General features: G+C 56.4%; 2 protein-coding genes across 8 annotated transcripts in view; both read right to left on the bottom strand.

Moving 5' to 3' along the window:
- Positions 1-11,013, bottom strand: part of PYGM (phosphorylase, glycogen, muscle) — a 14,740-nt gene extending 3,727 nt beyond the window's left edge. The window contains exons 1-17 of one of the 3 annotated variants that reach the window (XM_011942564.1): positions 9,956-11,013; positions 8,830-8,931; positions 8,664-8,742; positions 8,473-8,576; positions 8,002-8,133; positions 5,675-5,786; positions 5,501-5,583; positions 4,921-5,064; positions 4,482-4,574; positions 4,107-4,253; positions 3,745-3,908; positions 3,304-3,418; positions 2,635-2,736; positions 2,140-2,287; positions 1,799-1,857; positions 1,528-1,669; positions 578-785 (exon numbers count right to left, since the gene is read on the bottom strand). In XM_011942564.1, coding sequence (XP_011797954.1) covers positions 578-785; positions 1,528-1,669; positions 1,799-1,857; positions 2,140-2,287; positions 2,635-2,736; positions 3,304-3,418; positions 3,745-3,908; positions 4,107-4,253; positions 4,482-4,574; positions 4,921-5,064; positions 5,501-5,583; positions 5,675-5,786; positions 8,002-8,133; positions 8,473-8,576; positions 8,664-8,742; positions 8,830-8,931; positions 9,956-10,198 — 2,177 coding nt within the window. In that variant the 5' untranslated portion in view covers positions 10,199-11,013. The remainder of the gene's footprint in view (positions 1-577; positions 786-1,527; positions 1,670-1,798; positions 1,858-2,139; positions 2,288-2,634; positions 2,737-3,303; positions 3,419-3,744; positions 3,909-4,106; positions 4,254-4,481; positions 4,575-4,920; positions 5,065-5,500; positions 5,584-5,674; positions 5,787-8,001; positions 8,134-8,472; positions 8,577-8,663; positions 8,743-8,829; positions 8,932-9,955) is intronic. The other 2 variants (XM_011942565.1, XM_011942566.1) reach the window with 2 other exon arrangements.
- Positions 11,014-14,899: 3,886 nt separating this feature from the next.
- SF1 (splicing factor 1) overlaps positions 14,900-16,580 on the bottom strand; it is a 14,896-nt gene continuing 13,215 nt past the window's right edge. For 2 of the 5 annotated variants that reach the window (XM_011942561.1, XM_011942563.1), the window contains exon 13: positions 14,900-15,824. In XM_011942561.1, the coding sequence (XP_011797951.1) occupies positions 15,695-15,824 (130 nt within the window). In that variant the 3' untranslated portion in view covers positions 14,900-15,694. Of the gene's footprint in view, positions 16,462-16,580 lie in introns of all 5 variants that reach the window. The other 3 variants (XM_011942558.1, XM_011942560.1, XM_011942559.1) reach the window with 2 other exon arrangements.

Below are 16,580 nucleotides of genomic sequence, written 5' to 3'. Positions count from 1 at the left end.
CAGGCGTGGCGGCAGGTGCCTGTAGTCCCAGCTACTCGGGAGACTGAGGCAGGAGAATGGCGTGAACCCAGGAGGCGGAGCTGCTTGCAGTAAGCTGAGATCATGCCACTGTACTCCAGCCTGGGTGACAGAGCGAGACTCCATCTCAAAAAATAAATAAATAAATAAAAATAAAATAAAAACAAATTTTTTTAATGTAACGCCAGGATAATGTCTCCTCTGAAGAACTGTTTCTGACCATAGGCCCCTTGTAACTACTGTGCCCATATTTCCCTTTTGCCCATGACTTCCAGGGAGCAAGGATTTTTTTTACTTCCATTTCCCAAACAATATTATCTCTTAGGGTTGGTATAATATTCTCTTCCTTTTCCTTCGGTTCTGTGTTACTTCTTTCTTTTCCCATTTCATTAAGCTTATTTGCTGTAAGCACCCTCTAAAGTTTCCCAGAATCCTGCTGGCCATGACCAAGACTTTGCTGGGCCTGAACCAGTCTTTCCAGACATGCCTCTTGCTCTCAGCATCACCCGCGAGCAGCCACACCTGAGTGTCTTTTGCCCGTGAACCCTGACCCCCATACCCTCTTTGGTCAAGCTTATCCACATCCTCCACCCGCATGCCAAAGATGAAGAAGTTTTCCTCTCCAGCCTCTTCTGCCATCTCCACATTGGCCCCGTCCATGGTGCCAATGGTCAGAGCCCCGTTGAGCATGAACTTCATGTTGCCGGTGCCCGAGGCCTCAGTGCCCGCAGTGGAGATCTGCTCAGAGAGGTCTGCAGCTGGGATCACTGTGGGGTGGCAGGAGGGGGACAAGTCAACTCAGGGAAGACCCTCACACCAGCTGGGGACTCTCGGATTAGGCTGGCCCCAGGCATAGCCGGACTCAGAGTCGCTCCACCCCAAACTCCCAGTCTTCACCAGCCAAGCCTGCCTCTCACACCGCACCCCCACTGTCCTCCACCTCTTGTTGATTCTTGACCATCTAGGTCCAACCTGGATTTCCCCACCTTGCAGATTTGAAGGTAATTTCACCGTGTACTGCCTGAAAGCCCACCATTAGAGGGCATCCTCATGGGGTTTTTGCTTTGTTTTGTTTTGTCTTGTTTTGCTTTTTGAGATGGAGTTCTGCTTTTGTTGCCCAGGCTGGAGTGTAGTGGCGCAATCTCAGCTCACTGCAACCTCCGCCTCCCAAGTTCAAGTGATTCTCCTGCTTCAGCCTCCCGAGTAGCTGGGATTATAGGTGCCCGCCACCACGCCCGGCTGATTTTTGTATTTTTAGTACAGATGGAGTTTCACCATGGTGGCCAGGCTGGTCTTGAACTCCTGACCTCAGGTGATCCACCCACCTTGGCCTCCCAAAGTGCTGGGATTACAGGCGTTGGCCACCACACCCGGCTTCCTCATGGTTTAAGCATTGCCCTCTCCAGATTCTTCTTTCAAGTACAAGTATCCCAGGAAGAGATGACTGATGCCTCTTGCTGAGACTGAACTAGTCAGAGCCTCCCTAGGGTCCCTGTTGGCAGCACCCACCTTTCTCGGCCAGTGAGACTCGGTAGTTCTCCAGGAAGATGACACGGAGGCGGTCACCCACTGTCGGGTCGTGGTTGACCACATCCCCAATGGCTGTGATGAGTCTGATGATCATCTTGGCCATGTGGTACCCAGGTGCAGCCTGAGGGGACAAAGTCTGGGGTCAACTCTACTGCCTGGCCCCCCACCCCCTATCCTGCACTCAGCCGGGCTGACCTCAGCCTGGATATATCAAAGGATGGGAGCCCAGGGCTGGAGCCTGGCTTCTCACCTTCCCTCCAATCATCACAGTCCGAGGCACAAAAAACTTACTGGGCTCCCTCTTGATGCCTGTGGAGAAACAAGGGATCCAGTAGGCCTACTTTTCCCTCTGGGTAGTAGCTCCTGACAGAGGCTGGGATGGGAGACAGTAGGCCTGATTCGGAAAATCACTTGCTATGTGAGTGTCACTTTCCCCTCTCTGAGCCTCAGTTTGCCCATCTGTGAAATGGGGATAATTCCATGCCCCGAGAGTAGTCCCAAGGCCAAAGGAGATGTTGGGTGGGCAGTAGGTACTATGCCTCAGGAACATGGGGGAGCCCTGAGAGACAGGGTAGAGTGGCTACCACTCACGATTATACAGGGTGATGACATGGAGGCAGTTGAGGAGCTGTCGTTTATATTCGTGAATCCGCTTCACCTGGATGTCGAAGAGTGAGTTGGGGTTGATGTGGACTTTGTATTCCCTCTCTAGGTAGGCAGCAAACTTCAACTTGTTTTCCTGGAGGCAGAGACAGAGAAGGGCTCACCAACAGGCCACAGCCTCAGGAAATCCTACAGTCCACACTCCATTCACTCAGCCCCAGAAGAATGGCTGCCAGGAGGCTCACTGGCTACTTCTGTCCACTCCCGCACCAGGGTAGACATTGCTAATCAACGTCAGCACTGTTCACGTGAGGTCAGATGATGCCTTCCCACCACAGACTCCAGCCAACTTCCACCAACGGCCTGGGCTGGCAGGAGAGATGAGCTCTATTTGCCACACCTGACCCAGACATCGCCCTCCCCCCCCCCCGCCCCCAGCGCTCTCCACACAGCACAGCTGTCCCATGTTGCAGCTCTCCCCACCTGCTTCACTTTGGCCACATCCCGAATGAAAGCTTCATCATCCACAAAGGAGAGCAATTTGCGCAGCTGGTCCAGGTCGGAGATGAAGTCCTCCCCGATGCGCTGTGGGAAGATGGCTCTCAGCCAAGCCCATCCCCCTGTCCTCCCTCCTCTCAACACAGAAGGGACCCTTTCCAGGTCGGCCAAGCCCCCTCCACCCAGCAGGCTGCTCTGGGGGGCCCTCCCAGCCCCTCCTCCTCCAGCCTCCCAGATGGGGCACGGGGCATCCATGCACCTTCCTCCCCTCCCGTCCTTGAGCTCTGATGGCTGACCCCATCTGACCCCAGCAGGCCTTCCTGGCTTCCTGGCCTTTTCCTGATGCCAGCATGACCTTGCGCCTTCCCTACCAGATATCTGCCCCCTTCCAGGCTCACTTCAGATGTGACCCATGGATGACTCCCTCCATTAGACTGTGACCTCTGCTGGGTTCACCTCCACAGCCAGGGCCTCCATTAGCACACAGAGCACCCTCATGCAAATAAGATGGTGTCCCTCCTCCAGGCGGATGCGAGGCTTGGGGAACACAGTGCAGGAGGGATTTCAGCCTCAGTGAACCACCTACACGACCATACCCAGCTGATCCCTGCAGGGACCCATGTTGACTCTGCTGGCCCTACGGTGGCCTCTCACCTCAGCAATGACCTCTGCCAGCCCGGGGTTACACAGAACCAGCCAGCGCCGAGGGGTGATGCCGTTGGTCTTATTCTGGAACTTATGAGGCTCCAGCTCATAGAAGTCTTTGAAGCTGCAGGATGAGGTTGGACGAAGGTCACCACTCGCCCCTGCACGATGAAGGCCTCTGCCCTGGGGCCCCTACCCTGGTGTCTTGCTGAAAGGGGATGCAGGGAATGCAGACCTGGGGAAGGCTGGGGGTGCTGTGTGTAAGAGGGGATCATCTCAGGACAGGGTGGCACTGGAAGGGGCTGCTGTGCTTGTAAGAATGACATCACCTGTGAAAGGCGCCAGGAGCCAGAGAACAGAGAGCGGTCGGTGAAGGGTGGGGCTTCTTGTGACAGGGGCGTGGAGTGGGTGGGGCCTAGAGAGGGGCGGGGTCTGCAAAGCGGGGCTCACATGGTCTTCTTGAGGATCTCGGAGTGGATGCGCGCCACGCCGTTGACAGCGTGCGAACCTGCGATGCACAGGTGTGCCATGTTGATGCGCTTCACTGCGCCCTCCTCCACCAGCGACATGCGCCGCAGCCTGTCTACGTCCCCTGGGAATGTGGCTGCCACCCGCTGTGCCCAGAGAGTCCAGAGTTAGGACCAGACCCAGAAACCCCAGTCCCCAGTCCCCAGCCCCATACCCCCAGAGCTCTGCCCAGAGCCCCCACTGCCCCAGAGTCTCAGGGCCCTGGCTGGACGCCCCAACTCCCAGGCCCAGACTGGGTATCCTGCCCTTCACCCCCACAGTGTCCCCCAAGCCTCCCGACTCACGTTGAGGAAGCGCTGGTTGATCTCGTAGATGATCTGGAGGTGCCGCGGCAGCAGCGTCTCCAAGAGGTGCACCGGCCAGCGCTCCAGGGCCTCGGGCAGCACCGTGTGGTTGGTGTAGGCACAGGTCCTCACTGTCACATCCCATGCCTGGCACACAGGTGGGCAGTCAGGATGCTGACCTCAGCCCAGTGGGTCTCCTCACACACTATGCAGCCCAGTGGGTCCCCCCGCACTGCAGTGCCAGGTTCCAGGACGGTCCCTCTGGCCTCAGGCTCCAATCTGTTCACTCCACTCATATCCTCCCACGCTCCCAAACTGGGAAGGGAACTCTGAAGCGGAGAGCATCAGATGGGGCAGAGGGGCCCTGAAGCCCACCTTATCCCAGTCCATCCGCTCCAGGTCCACCAGGATCCTCATCAGCTCGGGGATGGCCAGGGAGGGGTGGGTGTCATTGAGCTGGATGGCCACCTGGGGTAGGGGGAGGAGTCAGTCTGGGCTCCAAACCACATTCCATGCTATGGTCACTGTCCTGTGCCATTTGGAGGCCCCCAGAGAGCCCAGCACGGTTCTGTGACTGGGCTGTGGGCAGAGGCAGGCAGGCGCTCACGGGGTTGGGAGGAATGGGGGAGTGGGGCAGGAGGAGGAGGGAAGCCCAGGTTATGAGCCTGTGGATTGTGGATCCTGAGCAACTGACCCTCCCACACTCCCATCCTCCACTCCCTTATCTATTACATGGGGCAGGCAGGCTGAGGCTGGAGGGAGAGGCCTGGCACACACTGTCCGGTCACAGAGGCACCCTCCATGCTCATGCTACCTTATCTGGGAAGGCATCGAAGTTCGTGCGCACGGGATCCCGGCAGCCGAACTTGGAGGACTTGAAACGACGGATGATGTCCTGGAGGGTGGCGGCCACCACGAAATACTCCTGCTTCAGCCGCAGCTCCTTCCCTTCGAAGAACTGGGCACAGCACAAGGCAGCGTGAGTCAGGGTGGTGGGGGCGTGGCCTAAAGCTGCCGTGGGTGTGGCCAAGAGGGACTCCCACCCATACTGGGACCCCTGAGTCCTGAACCGTCCCCCTCTCTGGGACCCAGGGGCCTTTCCTCCACCAAGAACTAGTGGCGAGAGACAGTGTCAGGAAGAGGTGCACAAGAACTGAGTGTGTTGTGGGTGTCACCAGGGAACAGCCCCTCCAAAGTGCCCTTCGCTAACCCACTTTCCTCAGGACTCAGGTGTCCTTGCACTCAAAAGACTTGAAGTGGGGGTACAGGATGCACAAGGCCAGCAACATGCCCTGGGTGTGACTAGGGCACCAGCAAGTGTCCCTCCCCAGCTCTCCCTGACTCCCGCTCCCAAGGACTCAGGCTTCCAGCCCCCAGCCCAGGGGGTGACGCACATTATCATTGGGGTACAGGACACGAGAGATGTTCTCTGCCAGGTTTCGGTCCAACACAGCCTGGATGTAGCCACCAACGTTGACTGAGGGACGAAAGTGGGAACAGGGTAAGGCCTGTGCTGGGCATGGCCAGCGGGCAGGCTGGGGCTGCTGGCTACCAGCGGATGAACTCACAGTCCTTGAGGTTGAAGTCATTGGGAGCCTTGGCAGACCAGAGGCGCATGGTGTTGACGACGTTGTTGCGATAGCCGGGCACGGGCGTATCGTAGGGCATGGCCAGTACCACCTGTGGGGGCAATCCTGTCAGGAGCTGGCCAGCCCGGGCAATTGCCTCCCTCCCCTCAGGGCTGGGAATCAAGACTTTATCCCTGCACTCTGCAGACACAGGCTCTCGTCCTGACACTAGCATCGACGAGCTGGGTAACCATGAGCAAAGCCCATAGTCTCCCTGGACCTCATCTAGAGCAAAGACACCCTCAACACCTCCCCAACACCCATAAGCCCTGCCTGGGCAGATGGTGGTGAGGAGAATGGAAGGAGGCAGGTGATAAGCCCGGAGCCCAGGAAGGGCTCTGTTGGCGACCACTCTGCCGCGATGGGGGCTGGGCTGGCCAGCCTGGCCTGAGCAAAAGCTAGAGGACACTGTGGATTCATGAGAGGGGTCGGGAAACCCAGGGCCAGGCTGAAGGGGTCACAGAGGTCAAGTCCATCCAAAGGTCTCATGTCTGGTTGACCACAGGGCTAATTCATGGTGACTAATTCTGCCCCACCTTCCATAACTAGCAAACATCAGTAATTGTCTGCTACCACGGTGCCAGGGGTACGTCCACTCCTCCAAGGGATGCCCCTTTTAAGGGGCATCGCCCTCCCTCCCCACACTCAGTCACCCTGATTAGAGCAGGGTGGGAGCTGACACACAGAAAGGGAAGGGACCCATCCCCAAGCACGCAGCTAGGCTGGCAGCACCAGAGGGAGCCAGGTCTCCTGCCTTCCAGCCACAGTCACTTGTGCCAGCTGCCATGTGCACCTGGCATGGACTGCCAGCAGCCCCCGCTGCATCTTAACCTGGATGACAGCAAACAAATGCTCAGTTCTGAAAGTCTAGTGGTTTATCTGCAGCCCATCTGGGGAGTGATGACCTGAAGCTTCCAGCAGGAAGATTGCCTGAACTGGGATTTGTTTTTTGTTTGTTTGTTTTTGAGATGGAGCCTCACTCTGTTGCCCAGGCTGGAGTGCAGTGGCACTATCTTGGCTCACTGCAACCTCCGCCTCCCAGATTCAAGCAATTCTCTGGCTTCAGCCTCCTGAGTGGCTGGGATTACAGGCACGTGCCACCACGCCTGGCTGATGTTTTTGTGTTTTTAGTAGAGACTGGGTTTCACCATATCGGTCAGGCTGGTCTTGAACTCCTGACCTCAGGTGACCCACCTGCCTTGGCCTCCCAAAGTGCTGAGATTACAGGCGTGAGCCACCATGCCCGGCCTAAACTGGGATTTGGACACCTGGTTTGGTTTTAAGGTTTTCAGTTTTTTGTCTTTTTGATTTTTGAAACAGAGTCTCACTCTGTCACGCAGGATGGAGTGCAGTTGTGCAATCATAGCTCACTGCAGCCTTGAAATCCTGGACTCAAATGATCCTCCCACTGAAGCCTCAGAGTAACTGGGACTACAGGCATGCACCAGCACCTTGGCTAATTTTTTAATTTTTTTCTTTGAGACGAGGTCTGGCTCTGTCACCCAGGCTCCTGGGCTCAAGCAATTCTCCCACTTCAGCCACCGGAGTAGCTGGGACTACAGGCGCACATCATCATGCCCGGCTAACTTTTGTATTGTTTGTAGACAGATTTTGCCCTGTTGCCCAGGCTGGTCTCGAACTCCTGAGCTCAAGCAATCTGCCCACCTTGACCGGGAGGGATTAATTGGTATGACCCACTGCCCCAGTCTATTTTTTTTTTTTTTTTTGTAGAGACAGGGTCTCTCTATGTTGCCCAGGCTGGTCTTGAAATCCTGAACTCAAGCCATCCTATTGCCTCGGCCTCCTAAAGTGCTGGGATTACGGGCATGAGTCACTGTGTCCAGATTTGGTTTGGTTTCAGGATTCCTCTAACTTGCTGTTTGGTGAGTGAATTCTTTTCAGAAGGTCCCAATTTTCTCCTGTCCCCCTTTCTGGGCTGCTGCTATCGAGATGTTCAGGGCAGACTCAAGTCACCAAGATGGTCCTTTGATAAATCTCATGGTGTGTAGTGGAGCCAGGTCATGGGGAGACACTGGGGGAGCAGGGCAGCCTCTCTCCCCTTCCAGGCTCAGTACTTAGACTGGCTCCCCTGTGTCCCTGTATCCAGTCTTTCCTGGCTCCAGCTGTGTGACTTTGAGTAAGTCACTTAACCTCTCTGAGTCTCAGCATCCTCAGTTGTAAAATACACTGGGTCCTGCTTCCTCTCTGGGCTTCCTTCTCTTCCCTCCCCTTCTCTGAGCTCCCCCGACCCCCAGCTTCATCCTTACCTGTGTGTCCACCCACTTGGCACCCTGGCTGGTGTGCTCCACATGGCCGTAGAAGTGCACAGGTAGTGTGAACTCGGGACGGGCCTTCTCCCAGGGGTTGCCATAGCGAAGCCAGTCATCAGCCTCCTCCATCTGCACCCAAGGCAGGTCAGGGAGAAAGGCCGGCAGTATCAGTGCAGGCATTCACACCACAGTGCGCGGTGGGGCAGGGCAGGGGCTGTGGGCCCGTGTACCCTACACAGTATAAGTTAGGGGCTCTGAGGTGGGCCCCTGGTCTGCTGGGCTATCCAGTGGGACATGGACCACCTGTTTCAGGGGCACCGGCTGGCTTTGGGTTGGGGGGTGGGGAGCAGCAAGGATGCTTTCCACAGAGGTTGGGGGGCTGTTTCGGACCTATTCAGAGATAATAAACGAGTGGGGGTCTTCCTCATCCTGACTAGACCCCACAAGGTTAGAGCCAAGGCTGCTCACCTGCCAGCCCCCAGAGATCTTCTGGTTAAAAATCCCAAACTCATAGCGAATCCCGTAGCCATAGGCGGCCAGGCCCAGTGTTGCCATGGAGTCGAGAAAGCAGGCTGGGGGTGTGCAGGGAGGCAGGTGTCAGGGACCCAGCACGGAGGACCCCATCGGCCCGCTCCACCCTCATGGCCCTGTCCACTTACCTGCCAGCCGGCCCAGGCCCCCATTGCCCAGCCCCGCATCCTCCTCAATTTCCTCCAGCTCCTCCATGTCCAGGCCCAGCTGGAGGGGTGAGGGTGGCAGTGGTCAGGGTCAAGTGTCAGCAGGGGAATCCCCCAGTCCCCATGGCTTGCCCCAACCCACACACACCTGGTAGGTGGCCTCGTCACAGGCATTCTCTAAGGCCAGGTTCACCATGGTGTTCTGTAGCGTCCGTCCCATGTAGAATTCCAAAGACAGGTAGTAGATCCTCTGCCCAGAGAGACGGACGGGCGGGGAATGGGGTCAGGGCCACATACCAACACTCAGCCAGACCCAGCCACACCTGGTCCTCTGGCCCGCCTGCCCTGCTCAGTAGTCCCATCCCTGTCCCCAATTTGTTTCTCCCTGTCTCAGGCTGTGGGGCCCAATGGGTAAGGTTCTGGTCCCAGCATTCCTCTGACTTTGAACAAATCACTCTCTTTGGCCTCAGTTTCCTCATCTGGGAAATGGCGCTGGCCATACCCATTTCAGGGACTGAGGTGCTCGGGAGAGTGGGAACCCCTTCCCCCTGCACACACGCCTCCGCACAGCCCAGCAGGGCGCCCGGACATGCAGAAGCACCTCCAAGAGCTCCCCAGGAGGGCAAGGCCAAGGCCCAGAGAAAAAGGTCATTTGCTAAAGGTCACACAGTGGCTAGAGACTGGGCTAGAGACTGTCACCTCCCATCCTTGCACTGCCCAGTTCCCCTTGGCCCTCAAGCCTCAATCCCAAGGAGACCCAGAGGCACCAGAAACTAGGATGCTGCCAGTGCCTGGTCTCCTGGTTGCCTGGGTCCCCTCCTGGGCCCCGTCTGCCTGCCCCTCCCCCACTCCCCACCAAGGGGTGTCAGGTTGCTGACATTTACCAGTGACCCCACCGGACACTTGATCTCTGCCACCCGAGCTGCCCCAGCCCCTCCTGCTGCACAGGCACACCACGCATACATGCAGCAACTGACATGTCCTTCCACCTGGGCCCAGCCAGGCCACAGGTGCCGTCCTGCCCACCAGCACCCCCTCCAACCTTCTCCGAGTGGGCACTTTTGCAGCCAGACCACCTGCTCTGAGCTCCCTGACCCCCAGCCCCGCCCCAGGTTTCTCCCTCAGATTGTCCCAGCACCACTTGTGCCTGGCACCCCTGGATTCTCCAACCCCAAGAACCTAGAGTGACGAGGGGCAGCCACTTATATCAAGATCCCCAGCTCCCTGGCAGTGCCTCCATCCCATACCCCCATCCCAGGTGTCCCCAGCAGCACCTTGGGGTCCTTCTCGTAGTAGTGTTGCTGCGTGCGGATCCAGCGCCCCACGAGGTGGTCGCGCACGGTATGGGCCAGCGCAAAGTAGTAGTCTCGTGGGGTGGCCACATTGCGGTCCTTTACGAGTGTGAAATGCAGGTGCCGGTTGAAGTTCTTTTTCAGCTCAGTCACATTCTCCACGCCGGCCAGGCCACGCACACTGATTTGCTTTCTTTTCTCCTGGTCTGACAGGGGCCGGGACATGGCTGCAGGAGGGCGGGCCGGACTGGACTGATGGTGGAGGGGACGGCAGCCTCAGCACTGCCTCCAGCCAGGGAGTAGAGCTCCCCAGCCTCAAGGGGATTTAAAGCCTGGCTCTGGGCAGCACGCCCCGCCTCCCCTGCAATGGGAGGGTCTTGGCCTGGCAGCTCAGGGAGCTATTTTGAGGGTAAAGGAAGGAGAGCGGAGGGGAGGGAGAGGTGAGCTCCACTTGGGCCGCCAAGACTGGCCTGGCTTGTTCACAGGCCTGTGCTGACCCACTTCCTCCAGGCCTTGCACACGGGTCTTCTGTCCCTTGTCCCTGCCTTTTGCAGGGTTGGATACAAGAAAGAGCAGGCAGAGTGCTGGATCGGGGAGCTGTCTGTCAGTGGCTGAACCAGGATGGGAGGCCATGTGTTGTGGAAAAAGGAACCAGGACCCCCTGCAGGCTGCGGTGCAGGAGCCAAGTCAGTGTCCCCTTACAGAAGAGGTGCAACTAGCAGAATGTCTTCAAGACAGGGGACCCTTCGAGAAAGGGGCCCACGACCCTGGTGGTGTGAGGGAGGTTGTGTGAGGCAGGGCCACAGCCTTCACTCCACCCCCACTGAAACTGAGCAGCTCTGGGCTCCCCCTGTTGCTGTCCCTCAAGGAGCTCTGAAGTGACCTTTTGGAGAGGGATGCTCAGGTTACAGGCCAGCATTGGCAGGAGGCCGCTAGCCTGCAGCACGGGCCCCTGGGAACTGTAGTCCTGTAGGCCCTCAGGGGTGGGAGAAACTGAGGCATTCCCCACCCCGTCATCATACTGGTTGATGACAGTAAGTTCTCCCTATGATTCCACTGCTTAGGAAGTGATTGGAGGCCTTCTCTCACTCCTTCCTGCCACTTGGGGCCACACTCTGGGCAGGGATTTTGTGAACCAGCTCTGTGACCTGGCCTATAAAATGGGTGCCTAATCTGTACCTCGGGGACCTCACCCCATTCATGTGCATAGCCCCACAACTTCGGGCCCTTCCCTGGAGGCTTTGGCTATCCTCCCATTCCACGCTTTGTCCTGGCCCCAGCACTGACTTGCTGTGTGACCTCAAGTTTGTTGCTTTACCTTTCTGAGCTTTGGATTCCTTCATCAAATTTAGAGTCTCCAATGAGAAAAAAAAAAAAACCCTGCCTCTCAGCTGCTGCCTCCTCATCTTGTGAGGGCAGGCTTTGGATCCTGCTGTTCTTTCAGCGAAAGGAACCAGGACCTTGTGCTAGTTCAAAGGCTGTCTGGGCCTCCCGGGTGGTGGGCCAGTGGAGGGGAAGAGCTGGGTTTCTGTTCTGAGGGCAGGCAGCAGGTCAAAAGCCTGGACAGCTGCAGGATACTATTGAGAGCCTGGTTCAGGGAAGGCCAAGCTGTTTCTGAGAACTTTTTTTTTTTTTTTGAGATGGAGTTTCATTCTTGTTTGCCCAGGCTAGAGTGCAATGGCATGATCTCAGCTCACTGCAACCTCCGCCTCTTGGGTTCAGCAATTCTGCCTCAGCCTCCCAAGTAGCTGGGATTACAAGCACCCGCCACCATGCCCAGCTAATTTTTGTATTTTTAGTAGAGACGGAGTTTCACCATGTTGGACCAGGCTGGTCTGGAACTCCTGACTTCAGGTGATCCGCCCATCTTGGCCTCCCAAAGTGCTGGGATTATAGGCATGAGCCCCAGCGCCCAGCCTCCGATCACCTTCTGAGCCACGGCAGACGCAGCCCCGGAATCACTGGCTTAGTATGTGGGCCAAACTGCAACTCCTACAGAGGTCTCCAGACTCCCAAGCCCTGCTCTACCCCTGCCCCCAAAAGGCACGGCACACAGTCTTCTGTAGTGCCTGCCACATTTCCAAGTAGAGAAAAAAGATCGGGAAAAAAACACCAAAATGCACCTCCACAGACACGGGGACGCAAACAACTTTTTCTTACATTTTTCTCTAATTTCCAATTTCTTTAAGAAGTGTTCCATAAACCATTAAAAAACAATGCTGGCCGGACACGGTGGCTCACGCCTGTAATCCTAACACTTTGGGAGGCCGAGGCGGGTGGATCTTCTGAGGTTAGGAGTTTGAGACCAGCCTGACCAACGTGGTGAAACTCCGTCTCTCCTAAAAATACAAAAATTAGCCAGGCATGGTGGCACATGCCTATAATCCCAGTTACTCAGGAGGCTGAGGCAGGAGAATCACTTGAGCCTAGGAGGCAGAGGTTGCAGCGAGCTGAGATCGCCACTACACACCAGCCTGGACAACACAGCGAGACTCTGTCTCAAAAACAAACAAAAACGCAATGCTGGCAGCTGTCGGGTCTCTTCCCCTTTCACAGCTTGCACCCCAGCCTCAGCTCCTGGGCTTCATCCCCATCCTCCACTAAGCACAGCTTGGACTCCAGCTTGGCCTGGCATCCAAGGTTCTTCACAGCCCGCACTTGTCCCTTGGAGGGTTGCTGTGAGTAGAGTTGACTTCTTGGCAGTCCGCTGCCAGGCAGGCAGTAGTTAACCATGCTGTCACCTCACAGCCCAATCGTGGCAGCCTGCTTTGGCCACACACACCTTCTTTACATTGACCCCTATTTTCTGCAAGACTTTCCGTTCCTGCCACTGAGGACCGATCCCCACAGACCATCACATCTTGCAGGCAGGGCAGGCCAGGCCAAGTTCATTCCATCTTTCCCCAGCTACCCTCCCCTCTTGCACCTAGGGCGCTTGTTGTCTCATGAACAATTTTACTGGGCAATTTTTAACTTTCTCCAACTACCTTTTTTGTGACTTCTTTCAGTCTTTGTCATGCCATCACTCCCCACTGTTTGCAGGCTTTGTCCAGGGGTGACACTGCATGCCCCAGCCCCGCATGATCAAACCTGGGCAGCATGATCTCATCTGTTTCCCTGCTTCCTCTACCCCTCCTTAGTGTTGTGTGTGCGGGTTTAATGAGCCCTGAAGCACTTTTACCTGAACTCACTCAAGGTTGTTTATGTCTAAGTTTCTAACTAGAAACCCGGCCTCCTTCCTTGGACCAATCATGGGTTTCTCCAGAGCCCTTGGCTGAACTTCAGTTAACAGAGCCCTGAGGCTGACCTTTCCCCACTGGCATTCCTCTTGCCAGGCCTTGAGGGACCGGGACAGTGCTGCAACAGCAGCAGAAATGAACGGGGAGGGGGGGTGGGGGAGGGTGGGGCAAGCACTGCCCTGTCACAGCGTGATGGAGTCAAGGGCTTACTTTCCCACCCCAGGTGTCTTCAGACAGGTGGGCAGGCCTTTCTGTCTCTCCGATTCTGCCACAGAGGCAAATGCTTGCCACGGTTCAGAGGGCCAAGCCTTCCTGCTGTCTTCCATTTCAGGGCCTCCAGCACCTTGGAGACTGATGCCTTAGCCAGCCACTTCCTCTCCAAAACCTTAACAAAGGCTGACAGCAGGGAGCAGAGAGAGGGAGCACAGGAATGGAGCTGGCCTCGGGGGAGAGAAGCGGAGGAGATAGCTGGGCTGTGGTTAAGTCATTTATTGATTTTATTTCTAAAACCCACATAGCGCCACTTTGCCACTTCCAGAGCTTCAAAGAGCTAATTAACCGCCCAATGAGCCCACCAGGGAAACCAAGCTTGTGGGGGAAGCAATGAGGTGAAGCCAAGGTCAAACAGGGTAGCCAGGCCCCAGGCCCTGCCCCCATTCCGTCAGTTAAGGACAAAGGCAAAAAAGATGTCCTCCTTTTGGTAAGCCGAAGTTTAGGGCTTGGCTGGGGAAACGCACTGTGCCTGCCTTGCTTCTGAGGGCTCCCTCAAGCCCGGCAGATCCATAGCAAAGCACAGGCCTCCTGGACGGGGACCAGACACCCCAGTAAACAGCAGTAGCCAGCCCCAGCACACAGCTGGAAAGCAGCCCAGGCCACAATTGCTGGCCCCAGCAGCCAGGCACTGGGGGTAGCCTACTGTCCCTCAGCTGTCCTGACGGAGAGGCAGGTGGAACCAGGGCAGCTCTAAGGCACCTCTCCCCAGGAGAGGACCTCACTACCTGGTGGAAACTACACATGGATTTCTCTGGAACCGTAACAGGAACTACCCACTCACTGTCCAAGACACACACAAAAAAGAAGACCCTTCGAAAAGTGCTGGCAAAGCACAAGGTGGAGGACTTTATCCTGTCCCTGCCGCCCCCCACCCCCACCCCAAGCCTACCATGCTGGCAGGCTGCAAGTCACCAGCAGAGAAGGAAAAAAGCCACTTGGCGGTTTTAATTTTAGCTGCTCTGTGGCTGACAGGCAGGATTAGTTGGCTTGACCTTTAGTGTTGATGCCTCCCTAGGCCCAGGGCCTTAGTCAGGTGGCAGCTTCCAGGCACAAATCACCACTGGAGCTCATCAAACATGGAGGTCTGAGCCCCAAGAAAAGGCCTTCAAAGGACAGAGACTAGAAAGATGAGCGGTGACCAAGGAGGGGCAAAACTGGTTCTCAGCGATGTTAACTAGTCACCAAAGGGGAGACTGCGGAGCCACCCACACACTCAGCTCCCACCACCACCAAAGCCACACACAGGAGGCAGGTGGTGGTGGGCTTCCCTAATTAACCACCCACAGTCTCACCCCCAATCAGGTGCTGAACAAAAGTTAAGGCAACTTTGGTGCTGCTGCTGCTGGTAGAGGAAGTTTATGTGAAAAGAAAAAGCAGGGGGTGGGGGGTGGGGCATTAAAAATAAAGAAGCAGACCCAGAAAACCACACTGCTCTTTTATTCAGTGGAACATCCCCGCTTTAGCGCAGTGTTGAATCTAACACCAAAAAAAGCCCAGAGAAATTTCTGCAGACAAACCAGTGAAGAGAACGCGCAGTACACATTATCATCAACATAATCACTCCATGGAGAGGGAAGCGGGAGGAAAAAGGAAGGAGAATGAACAAGGGGCTCAAACCCCTAGACACTGCAAAACATTCAGACATTTGGGATTAAAATAAAACACAAAAGAAAGCCTTCCAGGAAGGAGAGGACCAAATGGAATCTGAGGCAGCTCAGGTGGTCAAGGAGCATGGGAAGAACTCCAGGCTGGCAGGCAAGCCCAAGGGAGCTCAGGCTGCCCACCCACTGCTGGCAGGAGCGCCAGGGCGGATGGGAATCCCGGAACCTGGAAATGAACCTACCCTCGGCAACTGTACAAGACTCCCTTAACAAGGGTGGCAGAAACTAAAAAAACCTCACACTTTAAACATCTTCGGGGGTGGCTATGGCACCTTGAAAAACTTAGAACCAAAGAACCCCACAACCAGCTTGACGTGAATGGCCAAAGCCCATGCCCAAAACCATTTGCTCCCCTCTCCTTGGTAAGGGAAGGAGAACTGGAGAGAAGGGAAAGGAATCTAATTGCAGCAGAAGACCGGGGAGAGCATCTCCTTGGACGGAGTCTGAAGAAAGGAAGAGATAAGGAAATAACAAAGGAAAAAGAAAAAAATTAATAAAAATTTCACGATATGGAGCCAGCGTGTTCCGATTCCGTCCACAAAAATAACTCAGGCTGCTTTGCCGAACCATCCTGTCCACCAGGGGCGTTGCTGAGGCTGTCTGCCTGGAAGGGTCACCAATGGGCGCGGAAAGTCCTCACTCTCATGGCTCGGGCCATCGCCGCCGCGGGGAGGGATCCTGGCGGCCCGGTTTGGGGAGAGGCAAAGGGAGTTGGGTGAGGAGAGAAAGAAGACAAAGAAGACACTCGATGCTACGGGGCGCCAGGAGAGCTCAAGCTGGCGCCCCTACTACCACCTGCCCGTTCCCAAGCGAATCCTCAGTCGCTTGGCCCAGCCCAGTGCGTGCACACACACACATGCGTGCACACACAATCACATGCGTGCGTCCCAATGTCTGGCTCCATATGGTGAGGTTCGGCGTGTTTAAACGAGACCAATTCTCTCTATATATAATATATATTTTCTTAAAAAACAAGTCTAGTTCTGTGGTGGAGGCGGTGGGGGAGCTGGAGGCATCCCGAAGGGCGGCATGCCCGCCACCCCCATGCCCATCATGGTGACAAAGTTAGAAGGGTCCATGGGAGGCGGAGGAGGAGGGGGCGGGGCATACATCATGCCGGCGGAACCAGGCGGTGGAGGCGGCGGAGGGGGAGGGGCCCCAGGCGGCAGAGGCGGCTGGACCCCGGGGGGCAGGGGCACCATAGTGGGGTTGCCTTGCATCTGAGGGGCTCCTGGAGAAGCTGCGGCAGCCGCCTGCTGCTGTTGCCATGGCGGGATGGACCCTGTGCCAGCGCTCGTGGTGGTAGTCGTCGTATCTGGGGTGGTAAAGAAGCCCAAGGTCACACGCGCGGGGGCACACCGCGGCTGTCTGCGGCTGCTGCCTTGGGATGGGGGCGAGGGACGCCTGCTCCTTGCTTGGCATGCGGTCCGGTGG

Source organism: Colobus angolensis, unplaced genomic scaffold (assembly GCF_000951035.1).
Source record: "Colobus angolensis palliatus isolate OR3802 unplaced genomic scaffold, Cang.pa_1.0 Scaffold21, whole genome shotgun sequence".
Classification (NCBI taxonomy): Eukaryota; Metazoa; Chordata; class Mammalia; order Primates; family Cercopithecidae; genus Colobus; species Colobus angolensis.
The sequence above is the reverse complement of the archived record's forward strand: the minus strand, read 5'-3'. Positions and strand labels throughout refer to the sequence as shown.